This window comes from Lineus longissimus, chromosome 3 (assembly GCF_910592395.1).
Source record: "Lineus longissimus chromosome 3, tnLinLong1.2, whole genome shotgun sequence".
Lineage (NCBI taxonomy): Eukaryota > Metazoa > Nemertea > Pilidiophora > Heteronemertea > Lineidae > Lineus > Lineus longissimus.
Genome location: NC_088310.1, coordinates 19,476,609 through 19,498,331, shown reverse-complemented (window position 1 = coordinate 19,498,331; position 21,723 = coordinate 19,476,609). Strand labels below are relative to the sequence as shown.

The 21,723-nt window shown below is 40.9% G+C and overlaps 2 protein-coding genes across 4 annotated transcripts in view; both read right to left on the bottom strand.

Moving 5' to 3' along the window:
- The window catches only part of LOC135484127 (E3 ubiquitin-protein ligase TRIM9-like), a 102,006-nt gene extending 84,638 nt beyond the window's left edge, over window positions 1-17,368 (bottom strand). For all 3 annotated transcript variants that reach the window (XM_064765272.1, XM_064765273.1, XM_064765274.1), the window contains exon 1: window positions 16,561-17,368. In XM_064765272.1, the coding sequence (XP_064621342.1) occupies window positions 16,561-17,316 (756 nt within the window). In that variant the 5' untranslated portion in view covers window positions 17,317-17,368. The remainder of the gene's footprint in view (window positions 1-16,560) is intronic.
- A 1,021-nt stretch (window positions 17,369-18,389) lies between these two features.
- On the bottom strand, window positions 18,390-20,672 carry LOC135485038 (putative glutathione-specific gamma-glutamylcyclotransferase 2). Its single transcript, XM_064766765.1, has 3 exons — window positions 20,400-20,672; window positions 20,097-20,132; window positions 18,390-19,728 (listed from the first exon to the last, which is right to left on the bottom strand). Exons 1-3 carry the CDS (start codon window positions 20,574-20,576, stop codon window positions 19,117-19,119), a joined length of 825 nt encoding a protein of 274 aa, XP_064622835.1. The 5' UTR covers window positions 20,577-20,672; the 3' UTR covers window positions 18,390-19,116.
- Window positions 20,673-21,723: the final 1,051 nt, after the last annotated feature.

Genomic DNA, 21,723 nt, shown 5'->3' with positions numbered 1-21,723 from the left:
GGTGGAAAGTAATATTTTTCGCATATTTGTTGGGAAAAAAATTGAAAATCCTCCAATTTTCAACCCCCCTATGGACACTATGAATTTTTCTCCAATAAAGCTGAAATCTTGGGAATATAATCCTAAGAGTTATATCAACCACGTCTGAAGTCGGGAGTTTGTATCAAATGTATAGTTTCGGAGCTAGCGCAGCTAGAAAAGCCCCCAAAACCCACTTTCTCAGGAATTTACACTACGGGCTACGAGTGAAGCATTACAGATTTACCAAAATTTTCAACCTATAGATGGACACATCGAATTTCCATCCAAATCACTCCAAATTTTGCCAGTAAATACCTAGACATATATAGAATTGTGTCAGAAGTCGGGAGTTGGGATTATTTTAACACCCCGCCCAAAAAGCCAACTTTATTGATATTTCCTATGCATTTTCCATTAGGATTGCCAGGACCAATTAAGCAGGTGCACTAATTGGCTTAATTGGCTAGGCCCGCAATAGCTGGTAATGACATCCTCTGATGCATGAAACATGCTGATAAAAGCCAGCATCTAAAATAAGTCCAAATATTCTTTAGAATTATTCCACCATTTTGATACTAATGAGTTCGCTTTGAATGGAGTGTGAAAGGCGAGCACACTTTCTGTAGTGTTAGGGACACAGATGTAGCCAAGGGTAAAGCCTTTCAGGATAAATGATATATGGTCGGGTAAATGTCGAAATGGTGAATGGAAAAATGTGTCAGGTGGAAACATGCCATGTGGTATTGAGCTGTTAAAGGACCAATGGCATTATCAACGGCAAAGTTTTGTACCCAGGTAACCTGACACCAGCTCAAGTACTGGGTGACATCAGATAAAGTCTTGTGCAGGTATAACCTGGTATAAAAAGCAAACACGTACACAGTTTTTCCCCAACTCAACGAACAACATCATTGTGATGTGCGGCCAAGTTGTCACCAGATAAGAGCTCACATGCCAGCCTGCCGCTTATTCAACTTCTGCTTCCCAGATTTTTAATAACTCTGAATGAACGAATTGCGTAAAGTGCATCTGCGGAACTAGAAAAACAAGCATGTAACCACTATCATGCTCTATTTAGGAAACCTGCCTCACGTTTCTCACTCAACATCTGACCCAAGCATCCAGCCCCCTCTTCTCTCAGCCAGGGTTCCATGGGTGCAACCTGATACTGTATGAATGGAGCATTCAATGCCATTGTGTGGAGATGATTGATTTGACATGCATGTCATTCATAACTAGAGATGGCTGACAGTATGTCATGAATGCATGCTTCTACTTTTATTGGTAACTTGTAACCGAATGCTGCTATTGAGCATGGGCACATGACAACATGGCAACGTGTGGTCTGTGGTGGAGAGTGGGATTCAGAGACTTCATCGTGTTGAAGGTCACCATAAAAATATCAAATTGACAGAATTAAAGAAAGAGTAAGCATCTTACAGGGCCTTGCCTTTAGTGTGAAAACAATTTCACCTCATTCACACCAATAGCTTGTCCATCATCTACAGCATTTTTACAAGCCAACAAATAGTAGCAAAATGCAACATAATCAGAACACTGGAAATGATATCCAACTCTCCTTACGTCAGGGTTGTCATTATACCCCAATCTTACCGGCAGCAGACAGGATGTAACCCAAAGCTTACGACAGAAAGGCAACAATGAAAAACCCTTCCTGTTTATAGTAACCTGAGCATTTGCTTCAATTTTTAAGAAGATGTGAAATTTTATAAAAGGTCAACAGAGGTCTGTAACATTACTGGGGCTCTGATAACAATAGGGAGGGCATTAGCAGACACCAGCTGCCAAAGGCAATCATTTTTTACTTTCGCATTAGGTGTCTCCTTAGATATATTGGGTGTTGATATTTGATCTATCATAACAAGTAGCCAAAACTTACAAACAGGATTACCCGGGTCTTGAAGCTGACAGCATCAGTAGGTCTTTCACATTCTGCAATTATCTCCTTGCCATGCAATGATTGAGAGGAGCATGTGGATGATCCTAGCAAGCTAGGTTTAAAACGACAAACAAGACAAAACAAGGGAAACGAAGTGCAATGTTTACTACAACTTGTTGCACTCGCTATTTTAAGTTCTGCCGATAAAACTGGAATTATTTCACGAAGCATGATGACTCAAGCACAAAAGAATACTTGCAAAGAAACACTTTATGGCTTTCCTAACTAAATGTTTTTTAAAAGGCTATTATATATAATCTGCTTAGCGTGTATAAGTAAGCTTGCAGACAATTAGACTTAAAATACATATCGTTTCCAGTTTAGAATTCCTCCAGGAACGAAGACTTAAAACTTATAGTTCTGTAAGTTTAATATACTTTGGCAGCTATTACCATTGTCGATACATTTTCCAACATCAGTAGAGACATAAACCTGCAGACAGACAACACTTTGTTACCTCAAGTGCGCTCGCCTATCATAGTGGATCGCTATCATAATGGACCGAGTCTCAATTTACATTTTTTGAGTATCATATCACCTGCAAACACAGCGTTGTTTTGGCAAGTTGGAACTGTGAGTGTAAACTTCAAAGTGCCAACAGAATGGGTGATTTGAAAATCAGTAAACTGTTTAGCAGCTCAGTATAGTTACAATGGGTTTGCCCATATTTGCTCTATGGAGATGACATTCTGTCAACACGGGCCACTAAACAGCAAGTGCCATGCCAACACCACAAACCTGATAACTATGACACTCAGAAATACAGTAGAACTTCTCTATCAAGGACACCCTTGTGTGACCAACTATGGCTGTCCTTATAGAGAGGTGTACTGATCACAGAGGTCAAATTGTATAAAAATGGCCTAAGCTACAGTCCCAGATAGAGAGGGTGTCATGTTTAAAGAGGTGACCACTTAAGGAGGTTCTACTGGAATCATTATTGCACTGTTTCGAGCCTCTAATTGTCGTGCTCCAATTTCCAATTGTTTGATGACTAAATATCATCATACTATCCATACACAGATAATCAAGGAAGCAAAAAACTCTCAAATTACATGATGATATCGATCAAAAGAACAGTATCAGTTGCTCACTAAAACAAAACCACTGAATAAATCTCTGTAGAGAACTGTAGAACCTAAAGAATATGACTCATTGTAATTAAGAAAGAGTTTAATTACGCCACTATCGGACTGAGCTACACAAGTGGTCCAGTCATCCTATAGAATAGTATCAATATTTACTATGCAGGCAGAACAAAATCTCTAATGCCGTGGTCACACTGGGGTTTTAACACGAATTGAATTCGAATTAAAACGTTGATACGTATTGGGGCGTCACACTCAATTCGGTTCATACCGATCTCAATCCGCTTTAACCAACACGGTTCTTAAACCGAATTGAATGCGAATCAGCTAATCCGAATCAACGAAACCGTATTGAGATTTCAAGTGTGACGCGCTTGATACGAATTAAGGTTTTCGATCGCACTGCGCATGCGCCCGGCGCATGGAAAGTGACCTTTGACCGCGGGAACTAGTGCTCCGAACTAGTTAACTGATGTATTTAAATGATCTCATTAACTCAAATCGTTTTTCGTTATGCCATAGAATAGGGAAAAATCAACTCCCTTGCACGTGACTTGCATTTCCATTTCCTGGCAAGGTATGTTGCCGCCGGTTCGTTGGTCAAAGGTACGCTGGTCAGCAACATCGTCGCGGCGGGGTTTTCCACGGTTTTGGCCTCGTTTTCGAGGGCGAGGCCGGGATTCTCCGCTAATAGCGACGGTGGTGTTGACTCGCTGAGGACACTCCTCTTTGACCCGAACTTTGGCAATAGGCATGGCCGGGAGATGGAAATGGTCAAGCACCTTACGCGATTTTAACTTGTTAATAATGACTGTGTGATACTGTGATATTATATACTTATATGTTTTGTACTTGTAAATTTTATTCTCCCATATGGGAGGTTAATAAATAATAATAATAATGATAATAGATGGCGCGTCGTTAGTATGCATTGAGTGTGGCGCGTTTTAAACCAATTTGAATGGGTATTCGGGCCAGTGTGACGCGACCGTTCTGAAACTGGATTAATCAATTCGTATTCCGGAGAGCGCTCTACGGAATTCGGTTTCAATTCGCATCCAGTGTGAACACACCACTAGTTTGGCCACTTCTAACTTTCTCAGACTTCACTGTGGAATAGTGAGTTGAGAAGTGATACAATGTTTAGACAGGCATATTTACATGCAAGTAAACTTGCCTTAGACTGGTCCAGTACCTTAAACTGGTCCCAACCCAAGAAGCTGTGCAAAATATCAACCAGGGAGCAGGATACAATTAAATACCAGCACATGAGGGGGCGAACACTGTCGTACGTTATATTTTACCATCAACTGCATACAAAGCTTTTCAGTTAAATATAAAATCAGATAGTCATCTCAAAACTCCCACTTTTCAAAGGAAAATGCATGATTTAACAGGCAATGTCTATATCAGGCTCTAATTTAGTGCGAACGTTCCCGATAGCACCCCAACCTTAAAAATTCAAGTAAACTTTCATTGTTCCCCCTGACCTTTCCCCATCAATGTCGATTGCTATCACAAGAAGATTTATCAATTCAGACAACACTGCCAAATGAGATGGAATGAAATTCTTCATCGATATCCTTCATTAATTGTTTGGGCATATCACCTCATCATTTGGGAGATTAACTTCTGTTGGAAATTTAACTGACAGAGGTATCAGCTGGTTGATGACTGATGATACAATGTACTATATGGATCATTTGTCATTATGGATTTTGTCAGTTTTCCTTCTGTTGATGAATTCGTACACCACTGTAATCCTACTAGAGCAGAAAATTATCTGTTATTCTTAAACTTTTCAGGTGACAGCTCAAATTCTTCCTCAAGGTATGGCAGATTTCTGGCCCTTGGTCCAGGTAGTGTCTTGGGATAAAGATGGAAAGTCAGTGTCCCAAACGAACTCCGACTTTATGCCATGGAGCATACTATGGGCACATCGATGTCAAATCTGTGGGGGTCAAGATGGATCGGGAGGTGCTAACAGGAAACAGTCTGGTTGCTTCAATGAAAAACCGCATGACATTTCATAGTCTAAAAGCCTTGGAGCAGCGTTGTTCTCACACATCTTTTCTGTCCAGTTTACTAATAGTATACCCACAGCATGCCTGCTCCTGATCCCTGGACTGACCATAACCTGACCCTACCTAATCCTCGTTGGTTTTGTCTTACCCTGAATGGGAGATCACCAGTGGTTCCATTTAGCCGGGTCATTTAGTCACCAAAGCTGTCCATGAGCCCCCAGCTCAGGTTAAGGATTAACCTCGCTCTTTGACCATTGCCTTTGGGACGGGTGATTAAACCATGAACAGGGAAATGTTACTACGGACTTGGTTTCCCTGTACTGATGGTGTGTGTTAAGGCAACTGTTTATAGCACTTAACCCCAACAACTCCACCAACCACATGTATAATAAAGAAAACCCAAGCACCTCACCTTACACTGTCATGACTGTTTACCCAGACAATTTTCCTTTACAACGTTTTTTTCAGTTAGTGACACCTTCTTGCAAAGTTCTTTACAACACCACTTGAACTTTACGTGTCTTCGCAGTAACCCCGCATGTGATATCAAGGCAATTGAATAGGGGGCTATCAATAGGAGAAAACTGCCATTCTTATCAAACCCTGACATCATTAGAATGCTGCAAGTATCATATTCCACCAGTCGAGTTGTATCAAAATGCATTCCCTTCTCCTTAGTAGATGAGAAAGACCTCTCAACAACTGGATACAGCATTGAATATGACAAATCCACTTTGTAAAGTGACCAAATGTGTTGATTTTTCAATGATATTACAGTACACAATATCAACCTACAATATTATGTTCTGGACATGATATTGCAAAAGTGGTCGTCAGTCTGGGAATCAAATGAAGCACAGGTCATAAAACAACAATAAATACACAACTGACAGAAACCTATTTTGTCCATTTAACCATTTTTTTGTGTCCGACTGATCATAATCAACTAAGTACAGCATAATTACCAAACCGTGTGGGATCCGGACCAACAATTTGCAAACAAATTTACTCTAATTGTACATTTGGTTGCGACTCAGATGAAAGGAAATTTGACGGAAATCTGGAACAGTATCAATGAGGTAACTATATTCTCTTCCTTCCAATGACGAAACTGAAGTGGTCACATCCAAGATTTGACCTAGGCTGGAGACTGATGGTGGGAAATGCCTGTTGTTTCCATAACAAGACCACTGTTACATTTTCTTGCAGCATCCAGGCTCCAGCTGAAACTGTAATAGTCCAATACTTAATGAACAGAGCATGGTGCATCATTATCGCCACAAGGCCAATCTTCTTTATTCTCAAGGTCGGATTTCTGTGAAAGAAATCCATAAGTGAAGAAGGATTGGCTTGTACTTGGCAAGAAGGCATTGGAGATATTCAGTGTTGATAACCAGAAGAGGGAATTGAATAGCGATCTGGTCAGCAAATAGATTTTATGAAATCGATTTAGTACATGTTGGATTCAATGGCAATGCAATATCGAATTGCCATGGAATGATTTTGAGGAGAAAACAATGCCTGCTGTTGAATATATAAAGATGTCTGTCTGAATTTTACTTGCAGACACTTTTGACCTGTCTGGGACTTTTTATCAAAACAATTCCCTCCTTTTTGCATGATAGCCGAAAAGAAGACATGAGGTATAAAGTGGGTTTCAATCTTTTTCAAAAAACTTCCACTTGCAGATAAACCAATATCAATTTTTCTTGCTCTAAGAGAGTAAGGTATGGCCTACTCCTGTTGAGGATGTAAAGCCAGTCACGCAAGCAATCCATCCGCTCAACAACATGTTCCCAGCTTGTTCTCTTGTGCTTGTTTTTTTCCTGGCTGAGGTATGATGTTCTCAGAGTAATCCAATATATACGTTTTTTTGTCAATAGGCAGACGTTGGGGAAGAGAGGTGATCTCACTATGGATGAAGCTTAATCATGCAAGTGCCCTGCACACAAGCCATTTAGCTGTCACAAGCATGATATTTTTTAATGAAATGAGAGTGAAAAGTGACCTAATGAATCTGATGAATCCCACTCTTTGGAAATGACTAGGTCATTGTTAAATTGACAATGTGAACTGTATGTGAAAGCCCAGCCAAAGATGTGGCAGGGAACAATGACAACACCTTTCATAGAAATCCTAGCGCCATATCAAGAATAGAACCTAGCCACTTTTCTTTGGCTCGGAACCTTCTATTTCATGCCCTGCTCCATTACAACCTCTTCAAGACCAGCATAATGACACTTAAGCGATCAGCCCCAAAGAATATATCGCCAGCGTTCTTCCTTCCGGCCGATTAACATGAAATTCGACGCCATCTGGGCACTCGATATCTCAGACATTCCAAATCTCCACCTAATTGTGCCACACCAGCCTTTTATTTGGATACGTATTGTCTTTTATCACCCTGGTGACACCCTAAGCCTGATTCTATAGAACCAGGCATTAGCGTGGCGCCAAATCAAATTTTATACCACCGTAGATGTGCAATCAACCGACAACAAAAAGATTGATTTTCACACGGGTTTTTTTCATGGCTATTTTTTTCCACCCCGGGGATGATTTGTACTAGTTTGGAGACAAAGGGGCATAACGTTTCTTTATGTTCTATAATGTGAGGTAATGAGCGGAACACGTTACACTTGCACTGGCCAACTGTGTAATTCATGCTAGAGAAATGGCCAGAATTACTTCAACACAAAATGGAAATGAAATGACAACGGGGAACTTTAAGACTACAATCTTATGACAATTATGACACACGACCACATAACTTCATGTTTCAGATATTATTCATTCTTGATACACATATCGTGGAATTAGTTTCATCAAACTTACAATGTACCTTCCCCATCTTGATATTGACTCACCTAAAGAAGACAATAGAAAAGAACTGGTTAACAAAATTGATAAATTGACAATATTTATGACAAAGCCATGTATCCAAATGAGGTAACCTATTGATCTTCTGTTCTGACCAAGTCCTAAGATTCACACAAAAAAAGAGTTTCACCAGACAACTTTTCCCATCACATTTGAAACTCTGACATGTCCGATGGGAATTTCAACAAGACACCAATTTTCCAGATGAAGTATTTGGCCAATTCTCAATTTACATTTCAAGTAAACCTTGTCTAATTAATTTGAAGTTTTGGTGAACCGTAGCAGAACAGCTGAAGGGGAGGAGAATCACGACAATATGCAATTTCTGATTTATTTCAAAATTTGCATAAATTTGATTGGAGGGTTCAACTGTGGGTAAGAAAATTCGACCTGCATGGCAGCAATTGGTGTATATCATATTGTATCAAAGTCGTCTGAAACATTGTCAAATGAAGTCACAGAGATGAAACTGTAATGTCTGATGAGATGGAGAATGTGCTTGTGGTGTACACACTGAAGCACATGAATGAAAAACATCATTACTTTTACACATCTGACTCCGCTCCATATTGGTTTGCCACCACACAGCATCTCCCTTGCTTTCCAACTCCCAATTTTGAAAAGAATTTATGATAATCGAGAAACGCACTTCTTTCTGAATGCATCTATTCTACGGTAACAGGTCCTAAGGGGTTAAATTTTAACTAGATTGTATGAGATAGCACAGAGTCAGAAATGAAATAGAATGTTTTATTCATTCAGGCAACATTCTCAGATTGAAAAGTGGGAACTTCAAATGAATAATAACAATAGCATTATTATCCCGATATATCAAGATTTCCTTAAGACATTGCTGATATCTGCAGGTATTGTTCAATAACAATTGAAGAAGTATTGGCTTAGAAGTGAGGAAGCATACCAGATGAGAAGAAACATGGAGGACACGTCAGTCGTTGTATTTAGTTTAATCTGTCCACTAACTCATGCATGACATGGAACTTATGGAGCAAGACAACAAGATTTATATTGTTTATATTGAGATTTTACATAGCATTTCATTTAAAGGCTGGAACTATGTTCCTTTATCTGCAACATGGCTGGACCTCTTTAAATGGCTAAATGTCAAAACAACTAAATTATCTAGTGATGAGCAAGACCTCTTTAAGCAAAATGACTAAATTTTTCTTGGAATGTGGCACAAAATGCAGGTAACACATACCATAACTGTCACCGATAACAATGTCATGATTAGTGTTGCCAAAATCAGGCCTGATTAGTGGGCATAATGCTAATCATGTTTGCTAGCATGATTAAGGCTAATAAATCGCCACCTTTTCTTGGACAAATGACTGGTTCGTTTGCTTTTTGCACCAACATGCTATTCCTTCTCTAGACAAATGACATACCAGTATTACAGTAGAACCTCTCTATTAAGCTTACGGATACCCTTGGGACTGACAAATGCTGTCCTTAATAGAGAGGTGTCCTGATAACAGAGGTCAAATTGTATTGAAATGACCTTTTTGGGGCCAAAATCACTAATAGACAGTGTACCCTGCGGACAGAGGTGTCCGCAAAGGTTCCAGCATGAAAATTGCCTTATACCTTTGTAGAGTTTAATCACCTCTCCTGCCTCTTCGCCGTAGAGAACCGTTTTTATCATACTTCAAGATGGGAGTGTGGGTGGCTATAAACTCTGCCGCAAGCTATGTGCTGCATCATTCTCACCTCTGATACCAGCAGGGATGGTGGTCTGCAGTCTAAGCTACTCACTGCTGTTAAGAATATTTGTTTGTGAGAGAGTAAAAAATGACCAAGTAAATATATAAGTTGGGAGGTATGTCTGGTGCATTTCCTAATACAATAATGTTTCAGATTGTTGCTGTACAAGGTGTTTGTTGTGTGAGAGCAGAGTGGTTCTTCCCCAGTCACCTTAGGCGGGAAAGCCTGAATCATTCAGAAGTTTGTAGACATAGAATGAGAAATGAGTTGTGTGATAATATCATTTCACACCATTGAGAACAACTTGATAGACCCGATATCAAGCTCGTAAGTATTAAGTGCATGAGAAAACCAATTAGAGGTGCTTTGTTTGATCAGATGTCTCACAACCTGTTATGCATTATACATTACTATATCCAATATTGCTATTTACTTGGCCTAATCGACACCTCGAGGGAAGCTGTTGGCATTGAGTCCCGATACGAGGTGCTTGCACCCTGGATAACAGGGGGTACAATTCCTGACTCCTTCCCTGTTATGTGACTTTGTAAGGGAGATACAAGTGTAAAGGCCTTGCGGACAAGATGTCGACGACCCTAACATAGCCATTTAGATTCGTTGACAGCTGACTGAACCCTCCTTTGGCATGTTCCTTCATTTCTCCATCACCTTCCTCATCATTCTCTTAAAGCAACCTGTTGGAATGAAACTTCTGAAAAAAAAAAGATGTTGTTGTGTGTTCCAATGGCTCCATAGTTCATGTTCTACGAGGATGTCTGCTACATTCCGATTCCTCAGATATCCAGAGCAATTATTTCACTAAAGACTGGCTCCTGGTCCATGTTATCTTGAAACAAACAGGGATATGAACCTGTGATCACAAGGTTTGAACTGTTCCCTGCTAAGTTTGATCATAACTTGGGAGGATTCTGTTAGGTTACAGGTGGTAAATAAAAGATAAATGTGTAAAACAGTATAGTTACATGGGAGAAAGATGTTACTTGTTGCCTTACCTTGTGAGTGAGATAGAGGGATTTTAACTGTCTGAATTGGTAGAATAGTTCAGTAAGCGATTACATGCGCCAGCAATGTTGAGAGCATATTTGCAGGGTTTGTTTACCAAATCTTACATTACTTACATATCTTGGCAAAGGAAGGGTTGGTGATCAAACTTTCAATAAAAGCTACGAGTTGTAGACAACAGGCATGAATTTCTCCCATGGCAAGCTTTTACATGTTTAGTAGAGATGCTGAACCAACTTCAATCACATGAATGAGAGCCATTGCTTTAAATACAATAGTATAGTTTGAGAGTTCAGCGGACAAATTCTATTATTAAATGTCCTCAGATCCGAAACAAACTTTGCATCATGTCATCCACTGATCAAAAACCAGATAGCACTGTTTATAAACTCAAAATCAATGCTACTATCATCAGCACTGGACCCTGACGAGATATATTCCAATGCCATCGATTTCTACTCAAGTAGTTGCCACATGGTCTACAATCAAGGCTCCCTGAGGCTCACAAGATAAAACTGTGGACAAATTCATCCCCAGTCGATAGCAAAATCCCCAATGGCAAGAGATCCAAATATATGCCACCTCTGGCGCCAGATTCATATAAAACATCTTTTCAAGCATGGATCCATTTATTTGGTTTGCCGCCAGTAGTGTAGACGTGCATGTATCAAACGTGATTATCTGTCTAGGGTAGAAATCCTGCCTGAATGATCATATTGTGGGAAAGTATGAAATATTTAATGGAGCGTATATTCATTGTTCTACACCAGTGAGAAATTTTAAGGAAGGCTGAGTCCTGATGATTGAGTTAGCAGTTTGGGTTATCGGAAATTAATAGTCGCTTTCAATTATTACTGGATTAACTTGCTTGTAGCGTGTGCAACTCATTTGTGAAATTCTCCTCATGGCTCGTTTATTTTGCAGTGTTTTATCAGTTCTTCAAATAATTAGTGCCCTTGAAACTGACAAACAGCCCGAGGACAGACATTTTAGTACCACAATGAACTACATGAACCGTAACTACATCCTCCTCTATCTGAATATGATTTCTAACTACAGCTCAGCTGGATGCTGGTGCAGCCTGATGGATGCCTGATCGGGAGTACAAATAGAATATGTGCTCATATTGTCTAAATCAAACCAAACAGATACATCACCAGGTTCCTTTATGTTTGTCATGAATCCAAACCCAGCAAGCGCAAAAGTCACAAACAATGGGGTTTTGTTACAAAATAATGCATAGTTCATATCACGCAACACCTTGGTGAAAGGAATATCATTAGGAAATTTTTTTTATAACTCGGAGAGATAGGACCACTTTTCACTTATTGCTAGGTGCACTAAAAAGTGATGATGGCCAAGAGTTAGAGTTGATGGGAATAATGGACTATGTGGACAACTAGTTGGCATAGTCAGCTGTATAGTCTCACTGAGCAAGGCTAACAATTTTTCAAGTGCTGCAAAATGCACTAAAAATATATTTATCATCATCCTTGAAAGTCCCGGCCTCACACGAAATATCTATTTGATATCACTTACTATCGAACAGAACAGCTTCCAATGCAAATCTTCTGAAAATAACCACGCAAAAAACAAATGCAAACTGGATATTTGCATCAAAATGAAATTCCACAACCCAGCATGCGTCGCAACATGAGCCATCTTTTGAAGGTCGCTTGACACCGGAGGCAACCAGTCATGCTAGTCGCAGGAACACATGCTCCAGCGTACAAGTCCATTACCGTCGAAGGCATCATTACAAAATCAATCGGAGAGTTTACCAAAGGATATGTTCAAATCCAATAGATAGGATTCATGCACTGTGATCGTCACTTGATCAAACTCTTGCTCATAGGTTATGGGTGCATACAGTATGGTACCTAGATGTTACCAACAAAAAATGCTTGTTTGTGAAGGTGTGCTTCAAGTCACACCCATTACAATCACAATAATCACTATCATCAAAGGGTAAGGATCCTAAAATCTGTGCTATCATCATTCCTAAAACATGCGTTATAGAAGTCTTTCCGCCAACACTTTATCAGGAAATGTCAATAATGATATTCTGATAATGTGACATGTCTAGCTAATTTAAAACCTAATATTAAATAATGTGACATTGTTCTTATCATTTTACATGTCTTACATGAACCATGTTGCGTTGGTGCAATACAAGTCGGTTCAAAAGGTTACACCATGCTTAAAGCTACTGCAAAGATTTTGTAAAATATGTCCACAGACATTTTCCAGGAAAAAAAGTATCCAAATAGACAAGTTCTAAAAGAAAATCTGCCATCCCCAAGTAAGCCTGCTTAAAATGTACATGTACTGAAATAAAATAGCCTTAAATTGATCACAGATCAGCAATTGAACTGCTGCTGATGTCCTTAAAGAATCCAGAATTGTACACCTTTCAATGTCTAATTTATAACTTGATCAGCATTCTCCCGACTTCCAATCCCATTTTCATCAACCTTTGTACTTTCCACACATGACGCAGCCCCCTGGCCCAGAACGCTACAAAAAAACAATGCAGAGACTACAATCTTTGAAGTCAGTCGAAGCGATGATTTGACCGGAGACATTCAGTCCCCATGGACGTTTTCCAAGCAGATAATTCACACATTCGCAGACAGGATGTTTTTTATGTGCAAAGAAGCAAAATCTCTTTCTGCCAATGACCGTAATCAGTCCGGAATATAAAACACGAGGGCATCATTCTGTATCCTGACCGGAGCCGCCATATTGATTTAGCCACTAGCATCGCCAACCAACAACGACCAAGTCCCAGGAGTCTGAACCCTTTGCAGCTTTATCAATGATACTGGCTGATTTGAGTCGACAATTTGTCAGTATCAATACCTTTCACGCCAGAGTGTCGCCAATGTTAGCAGTCCAATGTCTATGCGTTGTAAGCAGTGTTGTGTCCACTGTAAAGATTCTTGATAGCCCCATCACTCCCTATTGTAAGGTAATTAGGCTTGCACAATGGACAAACATGGTAATTAGCAGACTTAAATTACCCTGCGAGATTATCAGCACGCAACCTATCTGAAACGTTCGATTTGGATGATATCAGTAATGTCATTGACAGATGCAGGAGGGATTCGTTCCAAGGGGGCACAGTGTGGTCAAGTGGTAGGCAGCTCAACGTATGGCCTTGATACCAAACAAACATTTGGTACTCGAGACCTTGGACAAGTCACTTCACTGGTAATTTTGATCATGCTTCTTTACACTGAAACACCTACAAGTCATGCTTCCACAATTACTGAAACACCTTGTAACTTATAGGCCAAGACAGCCTCTCCGTTCTTGATACATCAGCCATGTCAGCAGAGGAATAAACTGTTAGATTCATGTACAAGTACTGAAGCAGATGAAAGATGGTAACACTAACGGTTGCAACCTAGCACCAAGGTGGGCTCTCTAAATATACCAGTTATCATCTGCCTTCATTCATCTTGCGAACAGAAAAGAAACTGCAAACAATTCAGCAGACACCTTGGTTATTACCTGCATGAAATACACCCTACACATAGTTTTCCACTGATACAGCACTCCCCGGATACACTCGAACATTGTACCCTAACCCTGTACCCCATGTATTCAGTGTCACTGAACTTCACAGGTTGAACGCCAGAAATATTTTGACTGACCATTCTAAAAATACCTCACTCTCCGGGGCGTTGCTCCAAGAAAACCATCCACATTGTCAAACAGTGAATAGGCGTACAACACAATTAGAGAGCAGGCGACCAAAATGAGATGTTACAGTGAAAGGAAACACCAAGCAGGACAATCTAAAATTTACCAAATTTGTAGGAGTCGCCCAAACACTGTTCAAAGAATAAAACTTGTCGCCACCACCAGGGGTCAGACACAAAGGACAATCGTATCCGTGAAGGCACAGTGGGTGGTGATGTAATGTCTTGACTTGGGCCTGTTGGAGGCGCCTTGTCCCTGTCTGAGACATTGTTACATTCTGTTTACACTGAGAGCTGGGCACTTGAATATCAAGGAGCATTGGCCATCTGTGTCATTTCCACGAACAAGCACAAGGCAGTGGACAAGATGATAGACAAAGACAGTGACAAACTCAAATCTGTAGATGACAGATTTTTCAGTGGAACCTCCCTTATTGGACACCTCTCTATTAGGGACAACCTCTCTATTAATGACACTAGTTTTGGTCCCAACATGGCAGTTTCCATTCCATCTGACCTCTCTAATCAGGACACCTCTCTATTAAGGACAGTACTTGTCAGCCCCAAAGGTGTCCTTTATAGAGAGGTTCTACTGCACATACTGATAACAGTGACAGCTTGGATGGGTTTGCAAATTGTCTTTAGCAGGAAAGGATTTCTGTATATTAGGATCAACTGTCTCAGATTCAAATGAATGAAAGATTGTCTAGCAAATATTAAATTGGACTTGTCTTTTTTAATGACACACCTGTGGGTATTTGTGCAGCTGTAAACATGGATTCAGAGGAAAATGGACAATATGTCTCTTAGGTATCTCTAGTCTAGAGCACACTCTCATTAAATACATCATTGATTTATCGGTGTTAATACAATGACAATGCTGATCTGGAAAAGAAGGCATGAATCAAAACAGGTGAAGCAAACTTACTTTTTTTACTAATTTGCAGCATATTCACTCACTCATATCAGTCACAGCACAAAGAACACTAATGGATGCAACTTGCCAGAGCAACTGATAAAACTGGTGTAAGGACAGCACTTGTCACTCCCAAGGGTGTCCTTAATAGAGAGGTTCTACTGTATCTATGAAACGTTTTCCATCAGGATGACACCTGACTGATCCTGATATTGGCCCTGGTGGATACACAAATGTACTCCAGTATGATGTGACCGTCCTTGGATGGTGGTTGTGACATTTTGAGCAAATAATTCACAAAATCCTGGAGTATTAAATGGGGGGGCTCCGGTTGACTAGTTTTATGGCACATTTGCACATGCAATCATGATTGTATTTTACATTCAGGATGTGAGGGGGAGGGATGTCAGTATTAAGTTGTGTAATGCATGTAATGCAGGAAGTTACTAAGAGAGATAAGGCCAATGGATTAAGGCAAAATGGTGTTGGGATTAGCAGATTTCTAGCCCATAAAATCTCCTAAAAGGAATCTGAAGGGTTGCCCACTACCCAGTAACAGTAGGTACACTGTACAAACTTGATTTTAACCTTTAAAAGAACTAATATCAAGTATAGAATAAGTACACTTGCTGTAATCCATGGTATTGTTTTGACTCCAACAAGCCCCAATGCTAGACAACATGTAGCAGTTTGTACCAATAAAATAAGATACATTTATTAATAAACCATCAAAAGTAGAAGTTTTATTTCCCCAACAGACAAAATACCACTTCAGACAAAGGGTATTGTTGCTTCATTGTTGCCTACCATAAGTACATAAGTAAGCCTTGTGAATTTCACTCACTTATCCAGGGGACAATAAAAACTGACCACAGTTAATCAACAAATTGATTAATAAATCATTGGTCAATCAACCATTTGATTAACAGTGCCAGTTTATCAAATAATTAGACAAGGTAACCAACAATCACCTGGGTAATCAGTCAGGCTAGTTAGGGTGAAAATGATTAGTGATTTCTAACTGATTTATTTGCCTTGACCACAATGTCTTTATTAATCCACAGCTATAAAGAGGATGCAACCTGGAAGCTTTGTTACCATGGTTACAGAGAGTTATTCTGAAAAAAAAGTTAAACATGTTTTTCAAAGTTAGATGGAATAACAGATGTAAACTATATAAACATACATGTAATATACTTTTAGATGTTAAATTTTTTACCTTTTGAGCCTTGCACATAGCACCAAGGGCTTGAACATCATGGTGGGTATGAGGTCCATCCTGGACGCACAAGTAGCAGCAAGTCACTTTACATAACGTGCAGTACATACTCAGTGTCTCATCTTGATGTTCTGGACATTGCGTCTCCTTCGTTTTATTCTTGGCACGGAGAATTTGTTTGCCTTCGGAGGGCGCCACAAGGTTGTGTTTGGCGAGCGGCCCACGCGGAGGGTGGCAACTATCCCGACAGGCCTGGCAGTAGAAAACCTCACATTGTTCGCACATTGAGGTGGCATCATGAGGGTCCTTTTCACACATTTGACACTTGACAACAATTTTTTTATTTTCCCCATATTTATCCACAATTGATTCTAAAACACGATTTTTAGGTAAACTGTTTGCACCTGTTTCATCAAAGTACACATTCCTCCTACATGATGGGCATGAGAGACCTAAAGTACTGCCTTGGGAGGACTGAAAGTATATATTACCAATGCTAGGAGTCCCAACATAACTACTGGGCCTACTATTGACCACTACTCCACTATCAGTTTCGCTCACTAAACTTAGCTTGTCAATATCGGGGTAATCCAAGTCGGGTAATCCAGAGTTATTCTCCTCCGAATTTGTGCCCAGTTGCTGGGAGGGTACCTGGACACTAACGGCACATGCCAGGCACAGAGAATGAGAACAAGGCAACAAGACAGGGTTGCAATAAAGTCGGCAACACACGGGACACTTTAATTCCACCTCCATCTCGTCCGCGGCGCGAAAAGTTATCTTCTCCGACCACGCGCTCCGCGCAGAACATGCGAGTAGTAGCGCAACCTCCACACACCGCCAGAAACCACTATACACTCACACTGTTCCGTGAAGAATGATAGCTGCGCGGAGTATGCATTTAGTCGATAAGTTGGCGCCTGTCGTCTGCTATCAAGGAGCTGCCGATTCGCCAATGATCACGATGATGGAAAAGAAATGGGTAAAAGTGTTTGATTGAAAACCATGTTATTGAATGGATCTACCTGGATTAGGGACGGGCCTTTTAGGTTTAGTTCCCTGGTAGGATTCTGCAACATAAGAAATCATCGTCATGGAAACTTGGATCAATAACAAACGTCTCCGAAATATCGGGTTGAACCGTCATACTCATCGCCTCAGGTGATCAAAGATTTTTCACCTATACTATTCAGAGCGTCGTCCCCAAGGTTTGCGCGACGCGTCTCTCACAACCTTCTTCAGCCCGTCCCCACTCATGCAAAAACGCAGGGGCGGACGGGGGGGGGCTGGTCCCGTTAATCCGAGTGGCGGATCCAGTAATTTGAGATCCCCTTGTGACTTCATTTGAGGAGATAGGCCTATCCAATGGACAACGGGAAGTGCCGGACAATCAACGTAAGGATGGGAGACAGAGACACTTTACCAGCGTGTGCGTCGGCATATAGCCACGCCATCTACAATTATAAGAGAAACTCAATTCAAACGAAGTCTCGGAGAAAAATACTTCTTGCAACTCCGAAGGATGATTGACAGCGTCTGCGGATATGGGAAGACAAAAAGGACTTGCGTTTGAACGTCGCCACGTGAAACTGAAACAATCCAATTCCAAAACCTGTTAATGCTGGTCCTAGATTTTGTCGAACTGCCTTCATGTCCTTGGATCGTCTGTCTGTCCTGTATGTGCCTGGCTGTCCCCCAATCGTCCACGCGAGAGACGGATTGAATCCGTCAATTTAAGACAACTATTACCGCTGGACCATTTTGTGTGATGATGTGAAAGAAGAACAAATCGAAGTTTGCAGAAATAAACAAAAAATGCATGCTTTTAGTAACAACTTGTTTATTATCACAACTGATGCACCTTTATATTGGGAGACCACGCATAATCAAAAGTATCTCCATCTATCAGCAAATATACTAACTAATACATCAACATAAAATCACACTGTTCGCGGAGAAAATTTGTTTTCACCAAAAGCCAGTGTCACTGTGATCTAAAACCCAATTATAACATTGAAGATTAACAAAGGAATCTATTGTACGCTTTTTTATAAAGGTTAATGTTTCCCTATAACTGTAGATCCTAAAACAATCCGTGCACAATAGAATATGACTATCAAAACTATGGGATTTCCATTCCTTCTACACCCATTCAACTCAAGAGCACATAGATATACACCTTTCCAGAAATGGGGCGCTCAGTGTCCGAAATAGTGATGTCATAAGGGGAAACTAGGCCTTATGATGGAGGGACAAAGGAGATAGTCATGGTTGACCAACACTGAATGCTTTTAATGACGGACAAGGGGGAAAAAGTTAGTTCCAATGCAAGCCACCAATTTCGGGAAGCATGTATAGAAGCACAAAGTTGTTTGCACCTCGGATATATATGACTTTTCGTATCTATTCAGATACAATTGCATGTTCACCAGGCATATTGAGCCACTGACCGTATATTCATGACTATAGAGTATTCACAGCACCTTGTAAAGTTATGTCCTATACATAGACCTCGGTCTATATAAATCCTGATCATGAATCTGAAGTGTCGGGAAGTCATGCTCTTGATGTCTCCAATCTGGGATTATTGTGCAATGTCACCTGTGCTGCGAATGTCCTTACGAAAATTTCACTCAAGTCGATGTATTTCTTATTGTGATTCACTGCACTGACTGTCTTCAATATATCCTTTTTGTGCAGCGCCCAATAATTGACAGGGCATTTCTTATGGTGCATCACAGTTTGTTTATCACAATCACATATCGGACCGTCACCGATCAAGTTTGTCACAGCCAAGCTTCTCTCCTCGAGTAATGTCCGAATCAACCGGTTCAACTCCAATAAATGATTATCGTGTTCACAGCCGACGTGTTCCTTCATAAAATCCACAATCCTGAGGACATACTCCACATTGTGTCCCGCTGGCCCCTCTGCTGCGACGACCTGCTCTGCCAGCTCTGTCAAAGACGTCGTACTGTAGTGTTGGTTCTTCTCAGTCGCAGTGTAGGCGAGGACAGGCAGAGTCACCTCCGCCTCGCCCTCCGGATGAAAGTTCGCCAGCATCAGGCAGTAACCGCCGCACATGACCTCACGGCCATTCAGATGTCTCATTGCGTTTCTGATGTTTTTCTGACCAATCACTTCGTACGCAAGACCCCACACTGTACTCTGCAAAATACAAAGCGAGAAATATTTTTTATGTGCGTTATAATCAGAGACTACTAATAATTTACATCCCAGTCTTGTGTCAGTGGACTTTGAGATGCCTCTCGATCAGTAGGCCTACATCAGTGAGAGGTTCCCCACAATTCTTCATCTGGTTCAAGTCGGGGTCAGTCGCCCCAAAGTCCGGAGTTGAGTCGAAGTTATGATGCATCCGGGCCTCAGTGTTTGACCCATGTTTACATCACCCGACGAAACCAGAACACGGAGTTCCACCCCATTCTCCACGTGGGACGTCCACGGCCAACTCGAATATCAGTGAAGTAAACAAACGCACGTGGTCAATTTGCATGTTGCTGACGCAATGTACTCACCTCAGTATCCGGAACCAACGTTGCCACTCTTCCTGGCTGCAAACAAAAACCAGAAAACAATTCAGTAACAAGATAGGCGGCATAAATACGCAAGTATACCCGGGAGTTTACGTTGGGAGGCATCCAAGAGCCCAGTAGAGGTCAGCCAAGGCCATATACATGGCACTGCGCCAATTACCAGCTGGTTGGCAATGTATCAATATTGAATCGCGCTTCCTTTGGGGTTCCAGCGATACCATAGGAGAATTCTACAATGATATTCGATTGTTTGGTCAATATAATTGAGTAAATTCTCCAACTCACCTTGTCAGGGGTTCCTCTGTGAGTTGCATTCGTCTGCCAGAATCTGCGTGAGAATCCTTTGATATATCCCAACACCCTTCGCTGGTATTCGAAACCAGGCTTCCAGATTAAAGAGGCATATCCAAATATCCATACCCTTGCATCATGGGGTATGTCTCCATTCGCCGGAATTAACATTATTTGAGGAGTATCCAGAAATATGTCGAAATAAAACAGCAGATATTCCCCTTTTACTATTCCCAACCTTTCTATCAGCTTTCCTTCGATTCATCTGAGCACGCATGTGCGTTTGTTGTTGTGTGACCTCAAACGCCCTGTGAACCAATCAACGTTCTGCTCTACTAAGCATAATATAAGGTTCTTGGATATGATTGGTTCTTGCTGGGTCAAGGGTAAAAGTCATTTGCATTTTTTCTCTCGATCTGATGCAATGGTTGCAGGCGGTGCGTTGTTATTGTCGTCTGGGCTGATGCAATTCGCGTCATAAACATTGATTTTATAAAGATATGTTTGTTGATAGCTGTAGTAACATTTACTTATAAGGCATGGAATAGTGTATGTGATATCATCAATGATGAGAGAACATGACAGTGAGTGGGATTGGAGATACTGTTAGCAGTGTAAAGTGTAATGCTGGTGTCAATTTTTCTCAATGGGTAGAGTGGATGGGGGTGCGTGTGGGGGTGGAGGTGGGGGGGGGGGGGGTTAGGGTTAGGGTTGCCAATAAGGCAGGTTCATGTCAACATAGAAGCAGGTGTTCACATCCATGTTGTCTTCACGGTCTCGGATCAAAGACAAAATTATTTTATTCGAACACGATATTGCTCATGCATAACGGGTTTTTTTTCGTATTTGCAGTTAATCTGAAAAATGGAAGGGGTGGCGGATGATTACATAATACGCTGCCTCTTGAGCGATGTTGTCCTGTCTGATATGGTTTGTTTGACTGAGTCAACGGCCGTGGTGTCGTGTCCCTGAGACTTTGAAATATCTTGTAAATATAGATGGCGACGCTGATAAAACTCATGACAATTTATTCTGCGAGTAGAATCACAGGCAGACGACACCGCCATGTGAATATTTATGAGGTTATTAAGCATCTTTTTTAGCTGTGGGTACTTTATTTGGATTTGTGCTGAATAAATAAACCTTGGGATGTATCCTGGTTAGTGACCTCAACTAAGGTCTATTAGTTCAAAGAGCGCGATTTTGCGTCTGAGCTAACTTGGGCGCGGAATTTAGTTGCGCATATAACACCCCAGCTCGCCACCGTGCGCCACCACATGTAGTGTACTGATTATTGATAGGTAGTGCGGAATGAAGA

What these genes read in the sequence shown, in the direction of transcription:
- LOC135485038 (XM_064766765.1), bottom strand. Translation starts at nt 20,576, where the DNA reads ATGTTAATTCCGGCGAATGGAGACATACCCCATGATGCAAGGGTATGG. An exon ending in ACAGAGGAACCCCTGACAAG is followed by an intron (nt 20,133 to 20,399) that starts GTGAGTTGGAGA and finishes TTTTGTTTGCAG; the next exon opens with CCAGGAAGAGTGGCAACGTT. An exon ending in CGTTGGTTCCGGATACTGAG is followed by an intron (nt 19,729 to 20,096) that starts GTGAGTACATTG and finishes TGTATTTTGCAG; the next exon opens with AGTACAGTGTGGGGTCTTGC.